The sequence below is a fragment of the Tinamus guttatus genome, unplaced genomic scaffold (assembly GCF_059628265.1).
Source record: "Tinamus guttatus ecotype Peru unplaced genomic scaffold, ASM5962826v1 Tinamus_guttatus_pri_ptg000125l, whole genome shotgun sequence".
NCBI lineage: Eukaryota > Metazoa > Chordata > Aves > Tinamiformes > Tinamidae > Tinamus > Tinamus guttatus.
The window spans coordinates 3,687,765-3,709,243 of NW_028288659.1; the positions used below are offsets into that span (position 1 = coordinate 3,687,765).

The window sequence follows — 21,479 nt, forward strand, 5'->3', positions numbered from 1 at the left end:
ATGAGCAGGGGCACAATTCAGGTACTCTTCAGTGGGTGTTTAGAACATCCTATGCTTGGGCAGTAGTTACGTAGTAATCAAAACAGAACTGGTCTGGAAGTGCAAGTATGTGGACAGCCCTGCTGTCATTGCTAAATAGACAGCTTCTCTGGCAGAACTAAAGACCTCAAAATGACCAGCTTGTGGAATGCAGGACAGAAGTATTGCAAGTTCCATCAAATTTCCTGAAAATGCAGTAAATTGGAGCCATGACAAAGAATGTTTGCCACAGTCCCCACAGGAGGTGGGATGTCTAAAAACACCAGCTGTGACTTTACAGTGTAGCCTTCATAATTAATATTTTTTCATATTCCCATTGTTTCATGGTTTTAGAAGTGTGTATTGCTAAGGTATGCATGCAGATGGCCAGTCCTGGTCTGAGGTTAAACTGACAGGATAACATGAGAAAGTGCTGCACTCTGCAGCCAGTGGTAGAGGAAGAGTGGCTGGCCAGCACCAGGCTGGGTCTAAAATAGTAAGGAGGAGAAGCTACCAGAAATTACACACAGTGAAAAGAAGGTTTTGGAGACTCTCCTTGCATGAAAGATGTCAACAGAAACTGAAGGGGATGCTGGCTTACTAAGGTCATTAAGGCTAAAATTTCTAGAAAAAGAGTGTAAAATAACAAATAAAAATAAAGGAGAGAGGGGGCAGTGGGAGAAGAAGGTGAGGTATGTACTTTTTTGGGAGGGAGGTGGAAAGCATGAAAATGATAATGTAAGGCAAAGTAAACCATGCAATAGATTCAGTTTGTGAGTAGCTATTGAGCAGCCCCAATGCCTGAACAAGACATTGAATCCGTTCTTCTGATCTTACCAGTCTCACTTGCTTATGTGGTCAGGGTTACCTGAAAGGTTTCTCTTGACATGGAAGAGAAGACATCCTGGGGGGCACAGAGGATGGACCAAACCTCCTTAATATATAGCTCTATATTAGCACTGGATATATTGTTGATTTTTTTCATAAGTAAATTTCTTAAAGAAAAACAGTTTTTTAACTGATGCATACACTCATCTAATACCAATTCCAGCTGTGCTACAGAAATGCTACAGAAAATTTTTCTTAACTGCAAGGGGCTGTTTGCTGATAGCTCAGTTTGTATGAGGTCTGATAAAGGTCATAAAAAAGCAGATACATCCAGAAACTTGACTGATAGATGCAACAAGCCCTACTTTTTACCCACAAAATGAATGGCTGGTCTTTGCATTACAAATATAGTTCTCAACATGCTTTATTAGGGTAGGTAATTCTGCAAGTCCAGATCCATTTCTACATATTTTTACATATATACACACATTTTGTGCATAAAAATTCTTACCTAAAAGGAAGTAACTCTCTGAAACTTTAAATCACCAACAAATCATTAAAAAATGGAACCATTAAAAATGAAATCATTAAAAATAAGGCAGTGCAGTTATCTGTTCCAGGCATAATGGTTGAAAGTCAGTCTTTTATTGATATAGCAGAGTTCTGTGAGGATACTAAAATACCAGAATTTAGTTTTTAGAAATACTGGAAATGAGATATTCTCAAGTCTCCCAGTAGGTGGCAACAGATGACAGAATGGAGTTTTACAGTGGACACACTGAAGCATTTACATCATTCGCTTTATTTATGAAGGTAAATTAACACATATAATGTGGAAAATGCAAAGACTTTTGTGAATCATATGCTGTCTACATAAGCATCAAGTCAAAAGTTAAAGGGACTTATATAATCACTGAACAACTTTCTAGGAATAAATTTTCTAAGATCTGCGCACAATATTGTTCTAAGTTTTGCCACTACTGTTATGTCACCTGGATAGCTGATATGTAGGAAATGATGTAAATTTGATAGAGGAAATGTCCTTCATGAGATAAAGCAGTTATTGCCCTCCATATGTCTGCTAATGTGTTTTTATATCTATTCAGAATAAAACTGATAGATCACAGGACTTAGTGGTTCTCCTAACCGAAAATCTGTTGAATTCTGTTGAATTCTTCTTTGTATTATTGAAAAATGCTCTTTTCAGAGATTGATCACTCTAAATAGAAAAATGGCTGTAGTTTTAGTATTCCTATTTTTTTTTTACTACTATGTTGCATTCTGAGGGACTCCTATGCTGTGGCACCCATTATATGTGCACATAAGAAGCCCTTTAAGCACATATGGGCCATTCCAGTTGTATCTGGATCACCCTGGGTAATACTGGCTGTTCATGAGCCCTCCGGCGTACTAGGAAAGACACTCTAGCACTCACGCCGGATTCGCTTATTTGCACACTCCAGCTCTATGGCAGATTTTTTTCATCATCAGCCCTATTTAGCTCCTGTCATCATCTACCAGTGTCCCAAGGAAAAAGTGAACTGGACAGACCTACACCAGAGCTTTGGGCTGCTGGTCTTCTCCCTCCACAGCATTTCTTGTGCCTGCTGCCTATGTGACAGAGAGACAGAGTGATTGCCCCTACAAGCTCACCATGTCCTCCCACAGGCTGAAATGTCAGCACGGAGCAAGCTGACTTCATTTCCAAGAAGTCAGGTCCCAGGGCACATCCGCCTGATCTCTCTGTACAGGAAGCCTAGAGGTGTTCTCAGCAAAACTCACCAGCACTTGCGACACAGTCCCATGCTGTGCTTTGAGGTTCTCTAAATCAAGACCGAGGGCTGCCTAAACACTTGGCAAAGCAGGTGGACAGAACAACATAGGGAAATACACTGCTCAGGTGAAAAAAAAGCAGTGGTTCCGGGTCTTCCTAAGGGCTTTTAGATCTGTGTTTGGCTTTCATCCTAGTAAACATCACCAAACAAAGAATATACCCAAGTAAATGTCAGCTGTTAAAAGCCAGTATGAACTATTTAACACTGTTAAAACACAGGTGTTAAAGGACAGGACTCAGATACTGGTTGCCAACAGGGACAGAACAATTTGTTAATTTTATCTTGTCAAACAGATTAATTAACCTAAAATTTAGAAGCTGCATGTTTACATTTCTGCTGATTAATCACCATAATAAACCGTATTTTTCTAAAGAAGGGATGCAGAACGCTCAGATTCAAGAAATTAAGTTTGCCTTCATCTTTGTAACCTAAGAGCTGCAAGTGAGGATTTCCCTACTGAGGGAAACTTCTCTCCAATAGTAGCTAGTACAGAAGGAGCAAACAATGAAGTGGTAGAGGAACTGCCCTAATTTGGTGCAAGAAAGTATGTGGGAAAGTATGCTTCCAGCTATTTCTTGCCACAAGCATTGCAATGGAAAGCAAAGGGCTTTCAGCATTTGGACTGACAAGTTAGGCTGAAGTTAGTATATGGTGCCCCATACTGCAGATAGCCCCAGTGACTGCACACGGGAAGTCAGCATTTAAAACCACTCTGACATGGCATACTTCAAAATAGTAACTACATTTACTTTTCAATTCCTTATTTTTGACTTTTCCTTCTATCTTCCCCCTTTTCATTCATTTGCGCTCTCATGCTCTCTTGGTCTTCTGTAATGGAATTTAGGCATGATTCTTGTCTATTTGTGTATGTGCGGCTGGGACTGTATGCTTCTGTGGTAGGTGTATATGGCTCAGGTGTTAGAAAGTATAGGGTATGGGGAGCTACAGGGCCACATTCAAATTTATTAAGCACACAGAACCAGAGTGGACTAAATGCAAAATTTAGTGCCCGAGTGGTGCCTGTATGGATGAGCGTGTGCATGTGGGCTGGCTGGGAGGGCAGGGGGCAGTGATGCAACAGGCAGAGCTGGGCAGCCTGTGACCTATTCCTCACCGCATTGTGACACTGAAGCGCAGCAGCAGGTGCCTGGTGCTCAGCCCAGGCTGCCTCCTCCCCAACTGCTCAGACCCACACTCCAGCAAAGACAGCAGCACCAGAGCCTGCCACCGCTGATCGGAAAAGGAAGGAAAGACCGCTGGAGACACTATGGTAAGAGGGGGTGTGGGAAGGCCATGATCATCCAGGGACTGGGAGGATTATGAGTGACCAGGTTAAAAGTAAGTTAAGGCAGTTAAGGGGATCTGCAATCTGGTGTGATATGGCACTCAGCGAGGGAGATGACTCCGTCAGCTGTGTCAGCAGCTGGAGTTAGCGGTCATGAGGGACGGGGAGTGAAGGAAATGGCTTTGGTCAGGGCTCCCCTTATGAGGGGGAGTCCTCAGTGGTCTTGGCCCAGACCTTGCCACATGGTAGCTCTGCTGCTTCTGGACAGTTGCTTTAAGTGGATGTTTACATTTTTCTCTAGTCTTCAGAGGCAATTTTGCAAGTCTTAACATGGGGACTGATAGATGGTATGGACCTCACTTCTAAAGGGGTGAGTGAAGGAGTAGCTACCAACCTCTGTCCTCCAGTTCCTTCCTTCATTCTAAACAAACAAAAACAAACACACACAAATCCCTAGGCTAATGAAATTACTTGGGAACATGCTTTAAAAGCACTGTCATGAAAATGATCGCAATGGATTAATTTCAGTTTCGCACAGCTTCTGCGTTAACTGACACCTGTCCCCGTCTTCCAATAGACTGTGCCTTTGACTGTCACAAGAGCAATAAAACTTGACTAAAATACAGACTTTCAAGCTAGTGAAAGGAAATGTTATCTTTGTAAATTGTATTAACTGCTTGCCAGCATGGTTAGAAATATGTGACACACCCAGGAAAGGTACAGATAACCCAATCTCCTTATGCTTAAAAAATATATATGCAGTCCAGTCCAGTCCAGTCCTAAAGGGTTCTCTAGCCCCAGTTACAATATTTAAGTCCAGCTTAGTATAGTAATTTGGGTCACAGTTCCCTGAACTTGGTCATGGATTACTGAGCAAAGGGATGAGAAATAAGTGACAATATTTCACTTGAGCTGGTAAGTCACAGTAAATCAAAATTCTTTTCAGAGAGCCTCTAATCAGTGAAATTGTGAGATAAATTTGATCTTGGGCCTTAGCTTTTTAGTACTCTCTACTTGTGATTATATTTTATCAACACAGACTGAGTTTCACATGAGATAATATAAGGTTTTGCAGTAATGTAACATTCACAGAGTTTTTTTTTTTTTTTTTTTTAGAAATAAAATAAACAAACAAAAAAGACAATTACCTTTGTGGTTGTTTTAAATTAATTTAGCCCTTATAGCCTGCTCGCTGTAGTGTTCACACATCTGCAGTATGTGTATATATATATAGGTGTGTGTATATATATGGATACATATACACACACTTATGTTTCTGGAGTGTATGAAGCTTTTTATACCTGTATGTATGTAAATAAATAAGACCATTTTTTTCAGATTTTTTGTAAATATGCAAAAAACTCACAAAACCTCTTAGAAGGTGAAAAAGATGCTTTACCCTGTTCTCCAATTTATGTCTAGCTGTGAGTCTTATTTTGGCGCAGAAAACTATATAATTTTATACCAGTAGACTGGGAGGCCCAAAAGACAGCACTCATTTCACGGGCAAGATACAGACTTCCATGGATTTGCAATGCCCTAAGGCAGACTGAGCCCTGTGAACTGAGGGTTGTGAGTATGTTTCAGAAAGAGCTGTGCGTAACCAGAAGATTAAAATTTGCCTTCATAGAGAAAATACTTCAGCCAGGTAATACACTCTGTATATATGTTTTTTAATATAGAGTCAAAGACTTCCCAGGTTTAATAGGATAATAGAAGACTGTGGACAAAGGACCTGGCCCATTGAAATACATAAGCCTCTTTCTATGGACCTTGATGTCCCTCATCAGGTCCCGAATTTGTAAGATAGGTCCTAGTGGATTAGTTAGTGATGGGATGTGAAATTACAGTTTGGAGCAGGCTAGAAACTTAAATATCATGCAGACATCAGTTTATTCTGCCTGTAACTCTGAAAAAGGCCCACACTTTTCTCTACTAAAACTTTAGCATCGATTTTCAAGTCATTTATTATACAAAATTAGAAATCTCCTGTTACTTACTGCTTTCTCTCCTTGTCAGAACATTTCCAAATGATAGTTGGGTAAGAGATGGTGGGAGTGGAAACAGAAGTCGCTGTAAAACGCCTGTCTCAAAAGGCAGAGTTGAGATAATCCAGTGAAACAGATACTGCTACCAACAAGTGGAACCGAAAGCAGAGCCTAAAAGGAAAGGAACCAGCTCTGTAGTGTTCAACTACAGTCCTGTATTAATTGTAATTCTACACTGAAATTTCCTTATTACCTTTTTAAGTAACGTTCACTTGCTCTAACTGTGAGAAAAATGAAAGACTGATTAATCTATTGATTTCAGGAAGAGAGCAAAGCAGCTCTGTAGTTTCTGAATAATGCTTGGTTTTAACTATGGTTCCGCTATCAAAGATTTTCTGTGAAAATGTCACATTGCTTCATTGCTGAATTAAAAAGAAAGTGTTTTTTTTTTTTTCCTTACAACCACCTTCACAGATTCACACTGAGGTCTAAAAGAAAAGCAAGAGCCTTAATTGTGCAAAATCATCAGTAATTACAGTTTGTAATCCCAAATATCCCACTCAGTGTCTCCTGAGTAATCCTGCAGATTGCAGGTCAACCACAACATAATTTATGAAGCCTCACCATCACTCAAATACTCAAGATGAACTTGCACAATTTAGCTGAGAAAAGCAGGGTTAAGCAAGTACACTTGAGAGTGTGTGACACATGCTGCTGCATATGAATTTGCAGTTATCAACTTAAAATGTTTATTGAACAGAAGTAATATATTTTCTTGAATGATTTCTTTAAACTTATTTTCCATCTTCATTTAAATTTTTGAAGACAACTAACTGTGGCAAAGGTGACTTCTAAAATTCAACTCGGTTCTGAAAAAATATCTGTGTTGCTTTCAAAACGTAAATATATATCTATTTAAGTAGAAAACTGCTCCAGGTGTGTTTTTGAGCACAATTTTACCTGAGGATTTAGTTTTTGGGGAAGATGTGTGTGACTTAGCTCAGAAGATGATTTTGGAGGGTAGATAGTTGCAGAATAAAGAAAAAAAAAGTGTCAAAATCTGATATTAAGTTATTGAATATGTCTAGGGACTGGGGACTCCTCTCTGACCTTGAGGCCAGGTAGCACAGCTTGCTTCCTATTTACACATCTGAATTCTTTTTCCCCCTCCAAATCATGACAGTGGTCACCAACCTCCCTTGGCATGCACTATCCTCTGAATGGTGCCCAAGTATTATCTGAGAAAGCGTTAGCTAGCACAAGCCAAAGCTACACCAGAGAGTGTGCTAAATTTTAATCAGTTTAGACGACTGCAGGCCAGTGTTCAGTACTATGACACGACTTCCTTACTCGTGAGTATAGACAAGGCCTTCGTGATCTCAGAGATGGAATTCAGAAGACTGTAAGAACAATTCTTTCAATCAGAACCTGAAGTTGAAAAACTCCTGTGATCTGAAACTGTTTTTAGTCACAAACCTACTTTTTACTTCAATCTAAGTCAAAATTGTCAGGACCAACTCAGAAGTTACTGCTTTATAATTCTATTTCATTATATTGCAATGACATTGCCTGAAAAAACAGTGGACCTGCAAAGTAAAATCCAAGACTGTCTAGGAGCTTGCAAGAATATTTGTTTCAACTGAGAAAACCTGAAATCATTTCCTGAGATGAACATTGCTTAAAGCAATCCTTCCAACTTAACCTGCTAACAGAGGGTAAAAGGATTGAAAGACATCACCCGTCTCCGGTTACATAAGGTTGAAAAATACCACATGGCTGTGTCAGGTTCCTGCCAGGAGTAAAAATAAACTGGGATGTGTTTCTCAGCTGAGACAATCCCTAGGAGGCAAACAGGGTCTGTGTAACTGATTTTCCCCTCCCTTTTAATATATCCATATGTAACAGCAAATAGAACTCACAGAATCACAGAATGGTTGAGGTTGGAAGGGACCTCTAGAGATCCACTTTTTTTTTATTTTAAGAATTGTCCCGGTCTCTGGCCTGTACTTGTATAGTCTGATGGTAGTCCATGGGGTTGAAAAGCCAAATTAAATGTTGCTAGCTACTATTTTATATATATATTTTAAAAGCAATACACCTGACAAAAGTAACTGTTAGGGATAAAGAAGGAGAAGTGATGTACATGCTTTCTTCTGACTCTCTGTTTTCTCCCCATAGCGTGAATGCATCTCTATTCATGTTGGTCAGGCTGGAGTTCAGATAGGAAATGCTTGCTGGGAACTCTTCTGCTTGGAACATGACATTCAGCCAGATGGCACCTTCAAGGATCTGCCCAATAAACTCAACTACGATGACTCTTTTACCACATTCTTCAGTGAAACAATCAATGGGAAGCATGTGCCACGGGCTGTAATGGTGGACTTGGAACCAACTGTAGTAGGTCAGTATAGAAACAAACATGGAAAATGGAAAAGAACTTACTCTTCCCAATGTCATTGATGTGTCACCAGTTTCCTCTGGAACAATAAATCATCTCCTTTGTATCCTGATAGCACAAAGTTAATTTTCTTGTGACACAGAGTGCCAGATTCTATCCTGACTCAATTATCTCCATTGATGTGTGGAAGAACATAGGAGGAACAGCATATCCAGCAGTTTCAGAATTCAACTAGTTTTTGTGTGTTATATCCTGAGTCAATGGGAAACAGTAGTTAAATAGCTAGTGCACATGATTTGCATGACTTCTCTTTGTAAAAAATAAACTAACTCTTGGCCATGTCTATAGTGACATTTTTGTCATGGGAATGCTGCTTTTCTCCAATTCAGATTCAAAGTGGAAGCCTCATAAACTTCAGATAGGAAAAGGGAGATTTCTGAAAAGGGACATATGGCAGAAGTTTTTTTTTTTTCCTCTTATCATTACAAGCAAAAGAAGAACTTCTGTGGCTGAAGATTAGTCACTTTATAAACCAACAGCCTGCTACAAAGCAAAAATGTTTATGAAGCAGCTTTTCCTTCTTCAGCATCTGTTTTTGGGGTCACCCTATGGCTCAAAGCTTGCATCAATTCCAGCAGCAATGACACTGGAGCAGAGCCCTGCAGCTTATTGTAATTTTTCTTTCTTGAGCAGATGAAGTACGGGCTGGGACTTTCCGGCAGCTTTTCCATCCAGAACAGCTGATCACTGGAAAGGAAGATGCAGCGAATAACTACGCCCGTGGCCACTATACTATTGGAAAAGAAAGCATCGATATAGTACTTGATCGTGTTCGTAAACTGGTAAGTTCCAGTAATTTTGAAATAAGAGTTTGTTAATGGTACAGAAAGGAGATTGCAAGACATACAGAAATATCATTACTACTTTGAGAAAAGCCATACAGTTTGCTTACTGGTTTTATGGCTATATATCGATATTCTAAAAAGGCAGTTCTGAATATGTAATTCTTTATTTTAGGACAGCACAGGAGCACCAATACAGATATGGCAAGGGCAGTTAGGTAGTTCCTGGTAGTTCCTTATTTTTGTTTTCAGCTAGGCTAACTAGCAGAAAGATAAGTCAGGTTCAGAGATAGCTCCATGGATAGAGGCGAATTTTTATGTCCTGAGTTGATCTCCTCGAGGATGCAAGATCACTAGTCCTTCCGCAAGAAAATCTGAACTAAACTCTTCTGTTTATTACTACTGACTGCTTTCTCCCTACCTCAAAATAAGCTTAAGGCTACCTCTGCAAGGTGACTTATACATTCATGTTTGGCCTTTCTCTTTTGTTTTCTAGACTGATGCCTGCTCAGGGCTACAGGGATTCCTGATTTTCCACAGCTTTGGCGGGGGCACTGGCTCTGGTTTTACCTCCTTACTGATGGAGCGCCTCTCTCTGGACTATGGAAAGAAGTCCAAGCTAGAGTTTGCCATCTACCCTGCTCCCCAGGTCTCCACTGCTGTCGTGGAGCCCTACAATTCCATTCTGACCACACACACCACCCTGGAGCACTCAGACTGCGCCTTCATGGTTGATAATGAGGCCATCTATGATATCTGCCGACGAAACTTGGACATCGAGCGCCCAACTTACACCAACCTCAACCGCCTCATCAGCCAGATTGTCTCCTCCATCACCGCCTCGCTGCGCTTCGATGGGGCCCTCAACGTGGACCTCACCGAGTTCCAGACAAACCTGGTGCCCTACCCGCGCATCCACTTCCCCTTAGTGACCTACGCCCCCATCATCTCTTCTGAGAGAGCCTATCACGAGCAGCTCTCGGTGGCAGAAATCACCAGCTCCTGCTTCGAGCCCAACAACCAGATGGTGAAGTGTGACCCGCGGCACGGCAAGTACATGGCTTGCTGCATGCTCTATCGTGGCGACGTGGTTCCCAAGGACGTCAACGTAGCAATTGCTGCCATCAAGACCAAGAGAGCTATCCAGTTTGTGGACTGGTGTCCAACAGGCTTCAAGGTGAGTGTGCTTCTCTGTGATGTTTAAAGGGCACATTCAGTCTAGCTGAAAACCTGCACATAAAACTTCAGGTCTTGTATACTTTCCATTTTTTTAGAAAAATGAATGTTAAGAATATTTGTGTGTGTCAAATGTGTCCTTTCTCCTTTGGACATGTCATTCACTCAAGACTCCTAAATATACATGTAAGTGGAATCTAAAATCTGAACAAGTATTAACTTCAACTGAGTTTTGAAGAAGGCAATGCGAGTCCCCTCAGAGGTATTGACAGAAACTAAGGAAATACTGCTTAAACAGCGTGAAGGTGGGGGGTAGCCTTGGCTGCAGTGACCATGAGTTGGCGGAGTTCAGGATCCAACGAGGAGGAGGCAGGGCTGTAAGTAGCCCTGCAACAATGGACTTCAGGAGGGCCAACTTTAGCCTCTTCAGAGACCTCCTTGGAAGAATCCCATGGGGTAGAGCTCTAGAAGGAAGGGGGGGCCAAGAGAGCTGGTTAGTTTTTAAGCGGCACTTCCTCCACGTCCAGCAACAGTGCATCCCTGTGTGTAAGAAGTCAGGCAGAGGGAGCAGGAGACCTGTGTGGATGAGCAGGGAGCTTGTGGCAATGCTCAAGCAGAAGGCGGCGGTATACAGAATGTGGAAAAAAGGACAGGTCCCCTTGGAGAAATACAGGAATGTAGCCAGGGAATGCAGAGATGCGACAAGGAAAGCTAAGGCGTGGTTAGAACGCAATCTGGCAAGGGACGTTAAAAATAAGAAGAAAAATTTCTTTAAATACGTTAACAGCAAAAGGAAAATCAGGGAAAACATGGGTCCGCTGGCGGACAGGATGGGCACCCTGGTTACAAATAACACAGAAAAAGCAGAGTTGCTGAATGCCTTCTTTGCTTCGGTGTTTACCAAGAGCAGCCCTTTAGAGCCCCAGGCCCTAGGGACAAGAGAAGAAGCCTGGGGAGAGGAAGACTTGCCCTGGGTAGAGGAAGATTGGGTCAGAGAGCACCTAAGGAAACTTGATACCCACAAATCCATGGGCCCTGATGGGATGCACCCCAGAGTTCTGTGTGAGCTGATGGATGTCATAGCTAAGCTGCTCTCCATCATCTTTGAAAGATCCTGGAGAATGGGGAAGGTGCTGGAGGACTGGAAGAAGGCCAATGTCACGCCAGTCTTCAGAAAAGGCAAGAAGGAGGACCCAGGGAACCACAGGCTAGTGAGCCTCACCTCGGTCCCCGGAAAAGTGATGGAACGGCTCGTACTGGCCATTGTCTCCAGGCACATGGAGGACAAGAAGGTGCTCAAGACTAGTCAGCATGGATTCACCAAGGGGAAATCCTGCTTGACTAACCTGATAGCCTTCTATGATGGAATGACCAGCTGGATAAATGAGGGGAGAGTGGTGGATGTCATCTATCTCGACTTCACCAAGGCTTTTGACACCGTCCCTCACAACATCCTCCTGGGCAAGCTCCGGAAGTGTGGGATAGATGAGTGCACAGTGAGGTGGATTAGGAACTGGCTGGATGGCAGAGCTCAGAGGGTGGGGATCAGCGGTGCAGAGCCTAGTTGGAGGCCTGTTGCTAGCAGTGTCCCCCAGGCATCAGTCCTTGGTCCAGTCCTGTTCAATTTATTCATCAATGACTTGGATGAAGGCACGGAGTGCTCCCTCAGCAAGTTTGCTGATGATACCAAACTGGGAGGAGTAGCTGATACCCCAGAGGGCTGCGCTGCCATCCAGAGGGACCTGGACAGACTGGATAGCTGGGTGGTGAAAAACCTCATGCAATTCAACAAAGCCAAATGCAAGGTTCTGCACCTGGGGAGGAATAACCCCACACACCAGTACAGGCTGGGGACTGACCTTCTGGAGGGCAGCTCTGCAGAGAAAGACCTGGGTGTCATGGTGGACGACAAGTTGACCATGAGGCAGCAGTGTGCCCTCATGGCCAAGAAGGCCAATGGGATCCTGGGGTGCATTAAGAAGAGCGTCCCCAGCAGGTCGAGGGAGGTGATCCTGCCCCTCTACTCAGCCCTGGTGAGGCCACATCTGGAGTACAGTGTCCAGTTCTGGGCCTGGCGGTGTGGAGCTGCTGGAGAGAGTCCAGCGCAGGGCTACAGGAATGATCAGGGGCCTGGAACACCTGCCCTATGAGGAGAGGCTGAGGGAGCTGGGCCTGTTCAGGCTGGAGAAGAGAAGGCTGAGAGGGGATCTAATCAGTGTCTATAAGTACCTCAAGGGAGGCAGTTAGGAGGATGGTGCTGGCCTCTTTTCACTGGTGGCCACCGACAGAACTAGAGGTAATGGCTACAAACTGAAGCACCATAAGTTCCACAGGAACTTAAGGAAAAAATTCTTAACAGTGAGGGTGACAGAGCACTGGAACAGGCTGCCCAAAGAGGTTGTGGAGTCTCCTTCTCTGGAGATCTTCAAAACCCTTCTGGATGCCACCCTGTGCTATGTGCTCTAGGTGTCCCTGCTTATGTAGCGGGGTTGGACTACATGATCTATAGAGGTCCCTTCCAACCTTAAACATTCTATGATTCAATATAGAAAGTGGTGATATTAAGGATGATTTCAGTTAACGCATCAAATAGAACATTATCCTGCCTCTTTCTTTTGTTTGTACAGCAGTTTTGGGAGGCATCATTTCTACAGTAATGTGGACATTAGCAGTCTTAAAAATATATGTCATACAGAAGATGTTTTAAGAAATCTGACTATTTTTACCTGGAAAACAATTTTTTGCACTGGCTTATATGGAATGTCCTGATGAAAATTGTATGTTTAGTGCTTAATAGCTATTCAGAAAGGTAGGAAGTTACTTACATTAAACATTAAACAGAAAAATAATATAGACAAATATAACCACCATATACCATACTGGCACTTTGGCATATCTGGTAATTTGCTTAGCTCCTGTTCAGCTCTACCCAGTACCTATACCTCTACTCATATTTTTCCATCCTTTAACTTCTGCTTTCTGCTCTTGCCTTTTTCATCCTCTCACATTCCCATTACAGGTTGGTATCAACTACCAACCTCCTACAGTAGTTCCTGGAGGAGATCTGGCCCAGGTTCAGCGAGCAGTCTGCATGCTGAGCAACACCACAGCCATCGCAGAGGCTTGGGCAAGGCTTGACCACAAGTTTGACCTGATGTATGCCAAGAGAGCCTTTGTGCACTGGTATGTGGGGGAAGGCATGGAGGAAGGAGAATTTGCAGAGGCCCGGGAAGACCTGGCTGCCCTGGAGAAGGACTATGAGGAAGTGGGAACTGACTCATTTGAAGATGAAAATGATGGGGAGTAATTTTAAAATACACTTTGTCTCCTAGTGAGTACAGAATTGTCTCTGTATTGCTTTATTGCATGTGTCCACCATCAGGGACATTGTGTGTGCACAGTGTCTGCAATACCCTTTGTGTGCAATATACAGAAATTTAGAAGGGGTCATACCTGGCCATTTTTGTTTCATATATCGCATGTAAATTTTTCTGTAAGGCATTAATTGAAGTAATGGCCCACTACTCCCAGTAATGTAACGAGGACTCTATCTCTTTGCTTCCACATTTGATGTAAGCCTCTTCAAGCTCTAAACACACATTAAAACCACTGTATAAAAGCTTACAATGGAGCAAAGTGAAACAGCTTAGTTTTAAAAGTTCAAATTTGATTTCCCTTCTTCTTTTGCTTGTTCACATCAACCCAAATAAATGGGTCTCCTGTGCTGTAGTTTATGATCCCCTCAGTGAACTTAATGACATTCTTCTGTAAAACATCCACTTCTGATAGAACGGACATTTTCCTCAGAAATGGTAAGCAGAATACCATAGCCATTCTGGTAATACAGAAAATATACCTGTGTTGTGAATATAAGTAACACTTTTGATGGGTCCAAAAATTACACAGCTGTAGTGGGTTCACGTTTTTTTTTTTTCCTGTGTCTCTATGAAATTGCTTAGATGAGAAAGTTCTGTTACCAAAACAAACAAACCAAAAAATTCCATCATCCCTAAATAATTTAAAATGTTTCACAGTTCCTTATTCTACCTGAATGGCTCTTCCTCTGCAAGTAACAATCTTTCCTTTATTCAGCAGGCCCCTGTGTTGTCTGTGGCAAACTTTATTTAGTGGACTACCTGCAAGTGAATATGCAATACAGGTATTTCAATGTACATTCAAAAATAATTCAAGTAGTAAGCAAAACTCAGGGATTTATAGGATTCACAATTTGTTAGGCAAAAAAAAAAGCATTCTATCCTAGAAATCCCCTCAGCATCATTTTATCTAGATCTTTTTCAGGGAGAGGCTTGCATCTCTATTGGCAGTTACAGTTCCAAGTACAATATCACATTCAAATGGTATATTTTGTATGTATTATAGGCATTTGGCTATCCAAATTAGTAAAACACTGGATTATGTATTTATGGAGTATCTGAAATGCCTTTGTTTAGGAAAACATCCCTATTCAGGATAGAATTGATTATGTATTTAAATTGAAAGAACATGAATAAGTATTATTCAGTCTAATGGGATTTAAGGTCTTAAATAGGTTCCCTCACAGTTCTGTCCTGACTTGCAAGCAAAAATCAGAAACAGAGAAAAAATTGTACATGTAACAGTTAAATTAAAAGAACTGGGACAATTTGTAACTTGTTCACCTATCTTGTGATTTAAACTTTTAAATCTTTTATGTTTGTGTGAATAAATTTTGCAAAAAGATACATAATTAAAAAAAGTGACAAAAATGGCAGATGAAGTACTTGTTCTGTTCCTTGGCAAATTCCTGGAAGAGATGCAATGAAGAAGTTGTTTATCCACTGTGGGGTAGTTTATGGGTTCTGAATCACTGCGAGTGCAGTGCCTAACTCCTTGGATATTTTAGACGTCACCTTGATCATTTTAGTTGCAAAGACATTTAGAAATCAAGAATCCCATATCTCACAGTAGTCAAGTCACTCTTTGGAATGCATTGGAGAGAACTTTAAAGGGGCTAGTCATTAGTGGTAGTCATTAGAAGCTAACAGCTTTGGTCAGAGTGACCCCTGAGCTCTCAGCAGACAGTGTATTTGGACCTCAGTACAGAATTATTCCGTTTTAGACATCCCTTATCTGAGCATACTTTCTGAGCTTAGATTTCTTAGATTGTGTGACATGCCATAACTGACTTTTACAGGCCTCCAAAAAGCCCACTTATTGTGTTGTCATTTTCTGAGAACAGCTTTGTTTGGCTTGGGATGTGGGCTGCTTTTTGCTGCCATTCTGGGTCACAACCAGCTCTTTAGCACAGGTCCTCTGAATTCCACTCTCTGTTCTTTATTGCCTTATCTAGCCCTCACACTTACAGCCTTGGCATCCAGTGGCTCTGCTTCAGAAGACACAGTCTTCATAATGAGGATGTTTATGTATTCTTAAAAGGATATATTAAACCAGTCTGACGAAAATGGAAGATTGTAGTGTTATTTTAGGTACACAGAGTAGCTTTAAAATCATTTGTGCAATGCTAATGTATCCATTAGCAGTAAATAAAGCTTCTCTACCTAGCGGGCATGATAAGATTTACTGTTTACTTTTAGAAAACAATGTAAACCAGCCAAGCAATATTAAAGCCTTACAGTATTCTTATATCAACATAGTGTGGTCTTGTAGTATCTAGTATTGTAACATCTAGTATCCTGGCTTTGACAGGCATCACTTCCAAAAGCCACCTCAGTTGCACACTGCTTTACTAGCTTCCACAGACCTGTCAGACCTAGCTCCTATTTAATCTTCCACACCAATCTGGACTCTGCTCAGATGATTTAACCAGTTCTAGGCAATTCATGGCTTAACAGTTCTTTTTTTAACTCTTCCTTGCTTTTATCAAGCAGTCACTATACAAGCTAGCCATCAAGAAGGAACCTTACATCACTAAATCTAAAACATTGCCACGAGGTTTACCAGAGATGGGCTTAACCTCTAGAAAGATACTAAGCTATTTGTACTTACCTGCTCACAAGCCTCTGCAGATATCCACACACATTCAGGTGACAGTCCAAGAAGCTCTTTGCTGCCACTTCTGCTGCTTTACGTGAGGGGCTCTGGCTGCCAAGCAACTGCATTGCCTCCAATAGAACAACGCTGTATAAGCAGGCACTACGTAACGTGCTAGGAGGGGAAGGTACTGCGAGTACTCCTTTGCGAGCACTGCAACAGCAACAGCACTGATGGCTCTACATAGTCCCTTTGAAAGCCTCATATGCACTTGTCTCCTTCCCATGTTCAGGGAGGCATGGTGGGGGCTGCACAGATGTGCCCCCACATCTATAGGGAGCTGGAAGTCCATGCTACCTGGTCTGTGGTAGTGAAAGAAAGACAGCTCAGCCTCTCCTCACAATAAATCCATGCTAGTATAATCCCATCCCTGGAAGAAGCAGACGAAGTATGCTGACAAAGTGTACATGACAGAGGAGGGGCAGTATACATCCTCTATCATCATCATGAGGGTTGCCTTCGTCATTAAAACCCTCCTCTGAAGACATAGGTCTTCTGCCCACCACCCCCAAAACCAAAGGTCTGCCTCTTTAGTTCAAGGTGTAACAGCCACAGGATACTACTAATAGGGGCAAATATGACACTTAAGGCTTTGGAAAGCATCTTTGCTGCAGAAATTTTATAAAAGGACTTCCCTCTATAGCTGCTAAAAGTCTGTATGATGCAAGAGGCAATCTGCAGGTTCGGGCTATGTAGCCATGTTTTTCCTCCCCACATATATTTTTCTCTAACGTCCACAGAACATAATAACTGTGAGGCAAGAGCCGAAGGCTCAACACAGGTGGAGTTCAGCTCATGAGCAGCTCACACGTGCACTGAGCAGGCACTCTGAAGACACCAATGAGGTTGCAGGAAGCAAGAAAAAGGAAATTGGAAGGGCCACCTGGAACTGTGAACAGCCTGTGGAAAGGAGCCAAGTCTTTCCCCTTCCAAACCCTTCATATTCTGCCAACCCAATCTTACAGGTAGAGAGAGCAAGGAAAAGGATGGTGAAGAAAATAGTAATGGAAGAAAATAGAATGACCTGACCTCTAGCTGTAGGGATTAAATAGTAGAGTGAACTAATAAGCTAGTCAATACTTAGTCTCAAAGTGCAAGGACTCTTGATAATTGGCAAGACAGGTGGCTCTGCATGGAGGGGTTGCTTATCCAGAGATCCCAGTCAGCAATAAAATATAGATAACATTGACATGAAAGCAGAACAGGAAAACAGGAGGGGGAACATTTTTGGGGTAAGAACGGTATAAAAGAGGGACAACCGAAGCGGTCAGGGTCCGTGGTGTGACCCCTGCGTGGGAAAGCCCAGACCCCGGCTAGCTGGTAATACTTATTATCTTTCTCCTACTATTAAAAAGCACAATATATCGATGGTGTTTGCCTCTTTCTCCGTCGATTTGAAAACTGGACCTAACATAGCAACCTCCTGGTGGCTGTTGCTGGGCAAGCAAGTGCTGTCTCAGACCCATCTGGAGCTCCTAGATAATTGCAGGCAGATGTGCTCTGCCAGATCACACAGGGACCTCTCATTGCTTGGGTGTCAGAGACTCAACATTTGATCTACATAGAAGGACTCTCTACTTGCTCTCCCATATTGCTTCCCCTGTCAGCAGTGCTCTGAAGTAGAGTGGGGAGGAGGACAGAACTGCTGATCTCCTGCAGTGTGACCTCCACCGGAGCAGAGCTGAGCCTGGGGCCATCTTCCAACAAGCTGCACTCCTTTGAGGGTTCTGCCTCCCTCCATTCCACCTCCTGAAGTACAGGAACAACAGGGGAAAGTCTGGAAAGTCTGGAAACCTGGTTTACATATGGGAAGGATGGCTGCCCAATGCACTTTTATTCCTCAGGGGGTACCTGGCTCATGAGGCCAGAAATCACACCGCACTGGTTGGTGTTGAGCTGCTCTATGATGTAGCTGGGGAATTTGTCCATTGCTGCTGAGTAATCCATATATCCTGTTGCAGACGATATTTCAAAACTCCACCATCAAATGAGCAATTGCTTAGACTTCTAATCTACCATGTAACTGCCTTTAAAAAATAATAAGCTAAGCTAGTTATTTATTTGGAATTATTCTCAGTGTCCTAGATCTTACTTCCAAGCAGGTTATGGTTAGCGTTTTTTTCAAGACTGCAACAGATACTATGCCTAAAAAATGCTCACTTTTGCATAGTAAAGGACAATCATTAAAGTTCTGGCACAGCCAGTCTCCTGAGGTAGCAAAACCACCTGAGAAAGGGTAGGGTTTGTTTGACTGATTTCTTTTTTTTTTCCCCAAACCTAGTTTAATTTCTCACCGCTGCACTTCCAGCTCACTTTTGTCCCCAGCAGAGAGACACCCGGCGAGGACAGGCTGCGACGGGAGGGACACAGCGACCGTTGGCCGGGGCCGTTGGGCAGCGCCCGGCGCCGCCGCCTCTCCCAGGCCGGCACGCGCGCAGCTCCCCGCCCGGCTCGCAGCCTCCTCCGGGCGCCGCGGCTCGCGCAGGTGCGAGGCGGCGGCCAGACTCCCCCCAGCGGCGGCCGCGCGGGCGGCCCGGTTTCACTTTCTGTGCTTCCCGCTCCGAGGAGCGGGAAATCAAAACTAAGCGGCGGACTTGGCGCTGCTGCGCTCTGACGCGGCGGGCGCCGTCACTCGGGCGAGGAGCAGCAGCGCCGCGGCAGCAGCAGCCGCCGCCGCGGGCTCCCGTCCGCCGCGTCGCTGCCCCGCGGGGCTGAGCGGTTCGCCCGGCGGCGGAGCGCGCGCGCGGGCGCTTGCGGTGTCCGTCTCGAAGCCTCGCCGGCGGACTGTGAGGTAACCGGGGGCTACATCGCGCCATTTGGCTTGCTGCGTGTGCAGTGTCCTCGCAAGTGCTGGGTCGCATCGCTTGGGTGGTTTTAAGTTTCTTTTAGCTGTTGGAAATGGCTCTCGTTTTCGAGCAGATGGAAGGGGACAAAGATCGCTGGACGCCACAACCCAGGGAGTGGAAGTGCTTTGTGCTTTTAGTGGTTGGAACAGTCCTCTGGCCATTTAGACAGAATTATTGGACAAAAAACCAAAAACAATAAGAAAAGAAAAAATTTAGGCCGAACAAACACACACTTCAGTAGAAAAAATCAAAAAATTCATTTTAGGGAGGGAAGCATGGAGGTGAAGAGTTGGTGCGCAACCTGCCGGCTCAGACCGCAGCGCAGCCATTTACGGAGAGCCTTCAGGCTGCCGTTTCTCCTCCTCCTGGTTTCTGGGTCACTCTCTTCTGCCCATCTCCCATCCCAGTGCAGTCGCCTCTGGAGCCTGGTCCTTAAGGTCACTGCATGGGGGAAAAAGGAGTCACGGGAGTGGAAAAGAACGGCAGACAAGGGGCTGAAGCAATACTGGGACGACCGGGGCCATCATGGACTGCCAAGCACCTGCGCTCTTGCGTAGCTGGGGCGATAATAGGGGTGAGGGTGGCAGTGGCATAGGGATGTGAAGGGACCGAGGGGATTTGTCACAAGAAGCTGGTGTCCTGGGATGACAGGAGGGCTGTGGAGCAGGGTGCTCATAGAGGGGAGCAGACTGGGCCAGGAGGGAGGAGGAGGGTGCGTGAGAAGCCTTGGTTCCTTGCAAGATGGGGGATGTGACGGATGGGGGAATTGCCACTACCTTTTCTCTTCTTGGGGTTAGTGTGCAGCTTGTCTGAGCCACCGCAAGTCTGTTGAGGGATCAGCTCTGAATCATACTGCTGATCTGCAAAAGAAACTAAGGAGGGACCCTGCTTTCAGTGCTCCTATGACAGGAAAAGATAGGGTTAACAAGGGGCCTGCTCCTCTATTCCTAGGCTTACTCAACTGTTTATTAGTATGTTTATGCATTTATGTAAAGGAATACTTTTTTTTTTCTCCTGCCAAAGTAGGGCAGCTCTATGCAAGGGTTAGGTAGTTCTACGCATGTTCCTAACACAGGATTCCTGTTAGCCCAATGCCTGTGCGCATAGAGGAGAGTTTCATCCAGCCAGAGACCTTAAATTCTCTCATCTCTGCATCCCCCTGAGCTTCCCTGACCTAATCTCTTTCTACCCAAGTTTCCCAAGTCACCCAAAGCCTCCTAGCCCTGCACTTGCCCACGCATCCCACCCTTAATCTTACCTTAACTTTATCCTTACTGCCAAAGCTTCTCACTTTCGAGTTTTCCTCATCCCCCAAACATCCATAGCTGCTATTCAGCTATTCCTGTTCTGTGCTTTTATCCCCCTCCTTTTGGCTTCCTGCGGTGAATATGAGTGTATCAAACAAATTAGAATTTGAAAGTAGTATTAGTATTGAAGAAAAATATATTTAAAGTCAAAAACATTGTTTGGAAAAAGCCATTATTTTCTAATTTTCAGAAACTAGTGGGCACAATTAACCTGGAAAAAATTATGCTTTTAAGGCAAAGACTTTTGTTTCTTAACGGCTTTTTTTTTTTCCTGGTGGCTCTCTGTGATTCTTTTTCATCTGTCATGGCCTCACATTTCTTTTAAATCCTGTTCGGTGTTCTAAAAACATTTTTTTTTCCTGTGAAAGTTTTCCTAAAGATAATTTTCCTGTACAGATATCTTTTCTCATTCTGTTTCTCTTTTGAAGGACTTTTATGAATCTTTGATTTTTATTTGTTTGTTTCCTAAACTTGTCCTATGTTTTTGCTTCCATATTTCTTAAATAAAATAAACAATCCCTTTGCCTTGATTATATAACGGAGCATATAAAGGAAATTGCATATAGATGCTGAGCCTCTTTAAAGATTAGAGTCCAAAGTGCCACAGTAGAGCTATGATTAAGGTGCTTAATGCAGTACAAAAAGCAAACATTTACCAGCTCAAAAGGTATAAGAAGGTGAAATTTAGGCTCTTGAATATTTAGGCAGTTTTGGGCTATAAAGCATTGCTGTTGCCAAACATACTTGCTACATTTGCTATACTGGAAAACTTTGATGATATTCTTGAACCAGAATCTTCTTGAACAAGGATATCTAGAATTCCCTGGCGAGATGGAGTTGTTTGTATGGAACTGAATGGTCCTTTATTTTGACATAGAAGGAAGACAGGATGTAAGCTCCTTGTCAGGCTTGTTATCTTGCTAATA

At 43.3% G+C, this 21,479-nt stretch overlaps 1 protein-coding gene across 1 annotated transcript; it reads left to right on the forward strand.

Moving 5' to 3' along the window:
- Positions 1-8,138: 8,138 nt before the first annotated feature.
- Positions 8,139-13,700, forward strand: LOC104581156 (tubulin alpha-8 chain). Its single transcript, XM_010228720.2, has 4 exons — positions 8,139-8,355; positions 9,046-9,194; positions 9,691-10,371; positions 13,390-13,700. The coding sequence occupies exons 1-4, from the start codon at positions 8,328-8,330 to the stop codon at positions 13,675-13,677; spliced, it is 1,146 nt and encodes a 381-aa protein (XP_010227022.2). The 5' UTR covers positions 8,139-8,327; the 3' UTR covers positions 13,678-13,700.
- Positions 13,701-21,479: the final 7,779 nt, after the last annotated feature.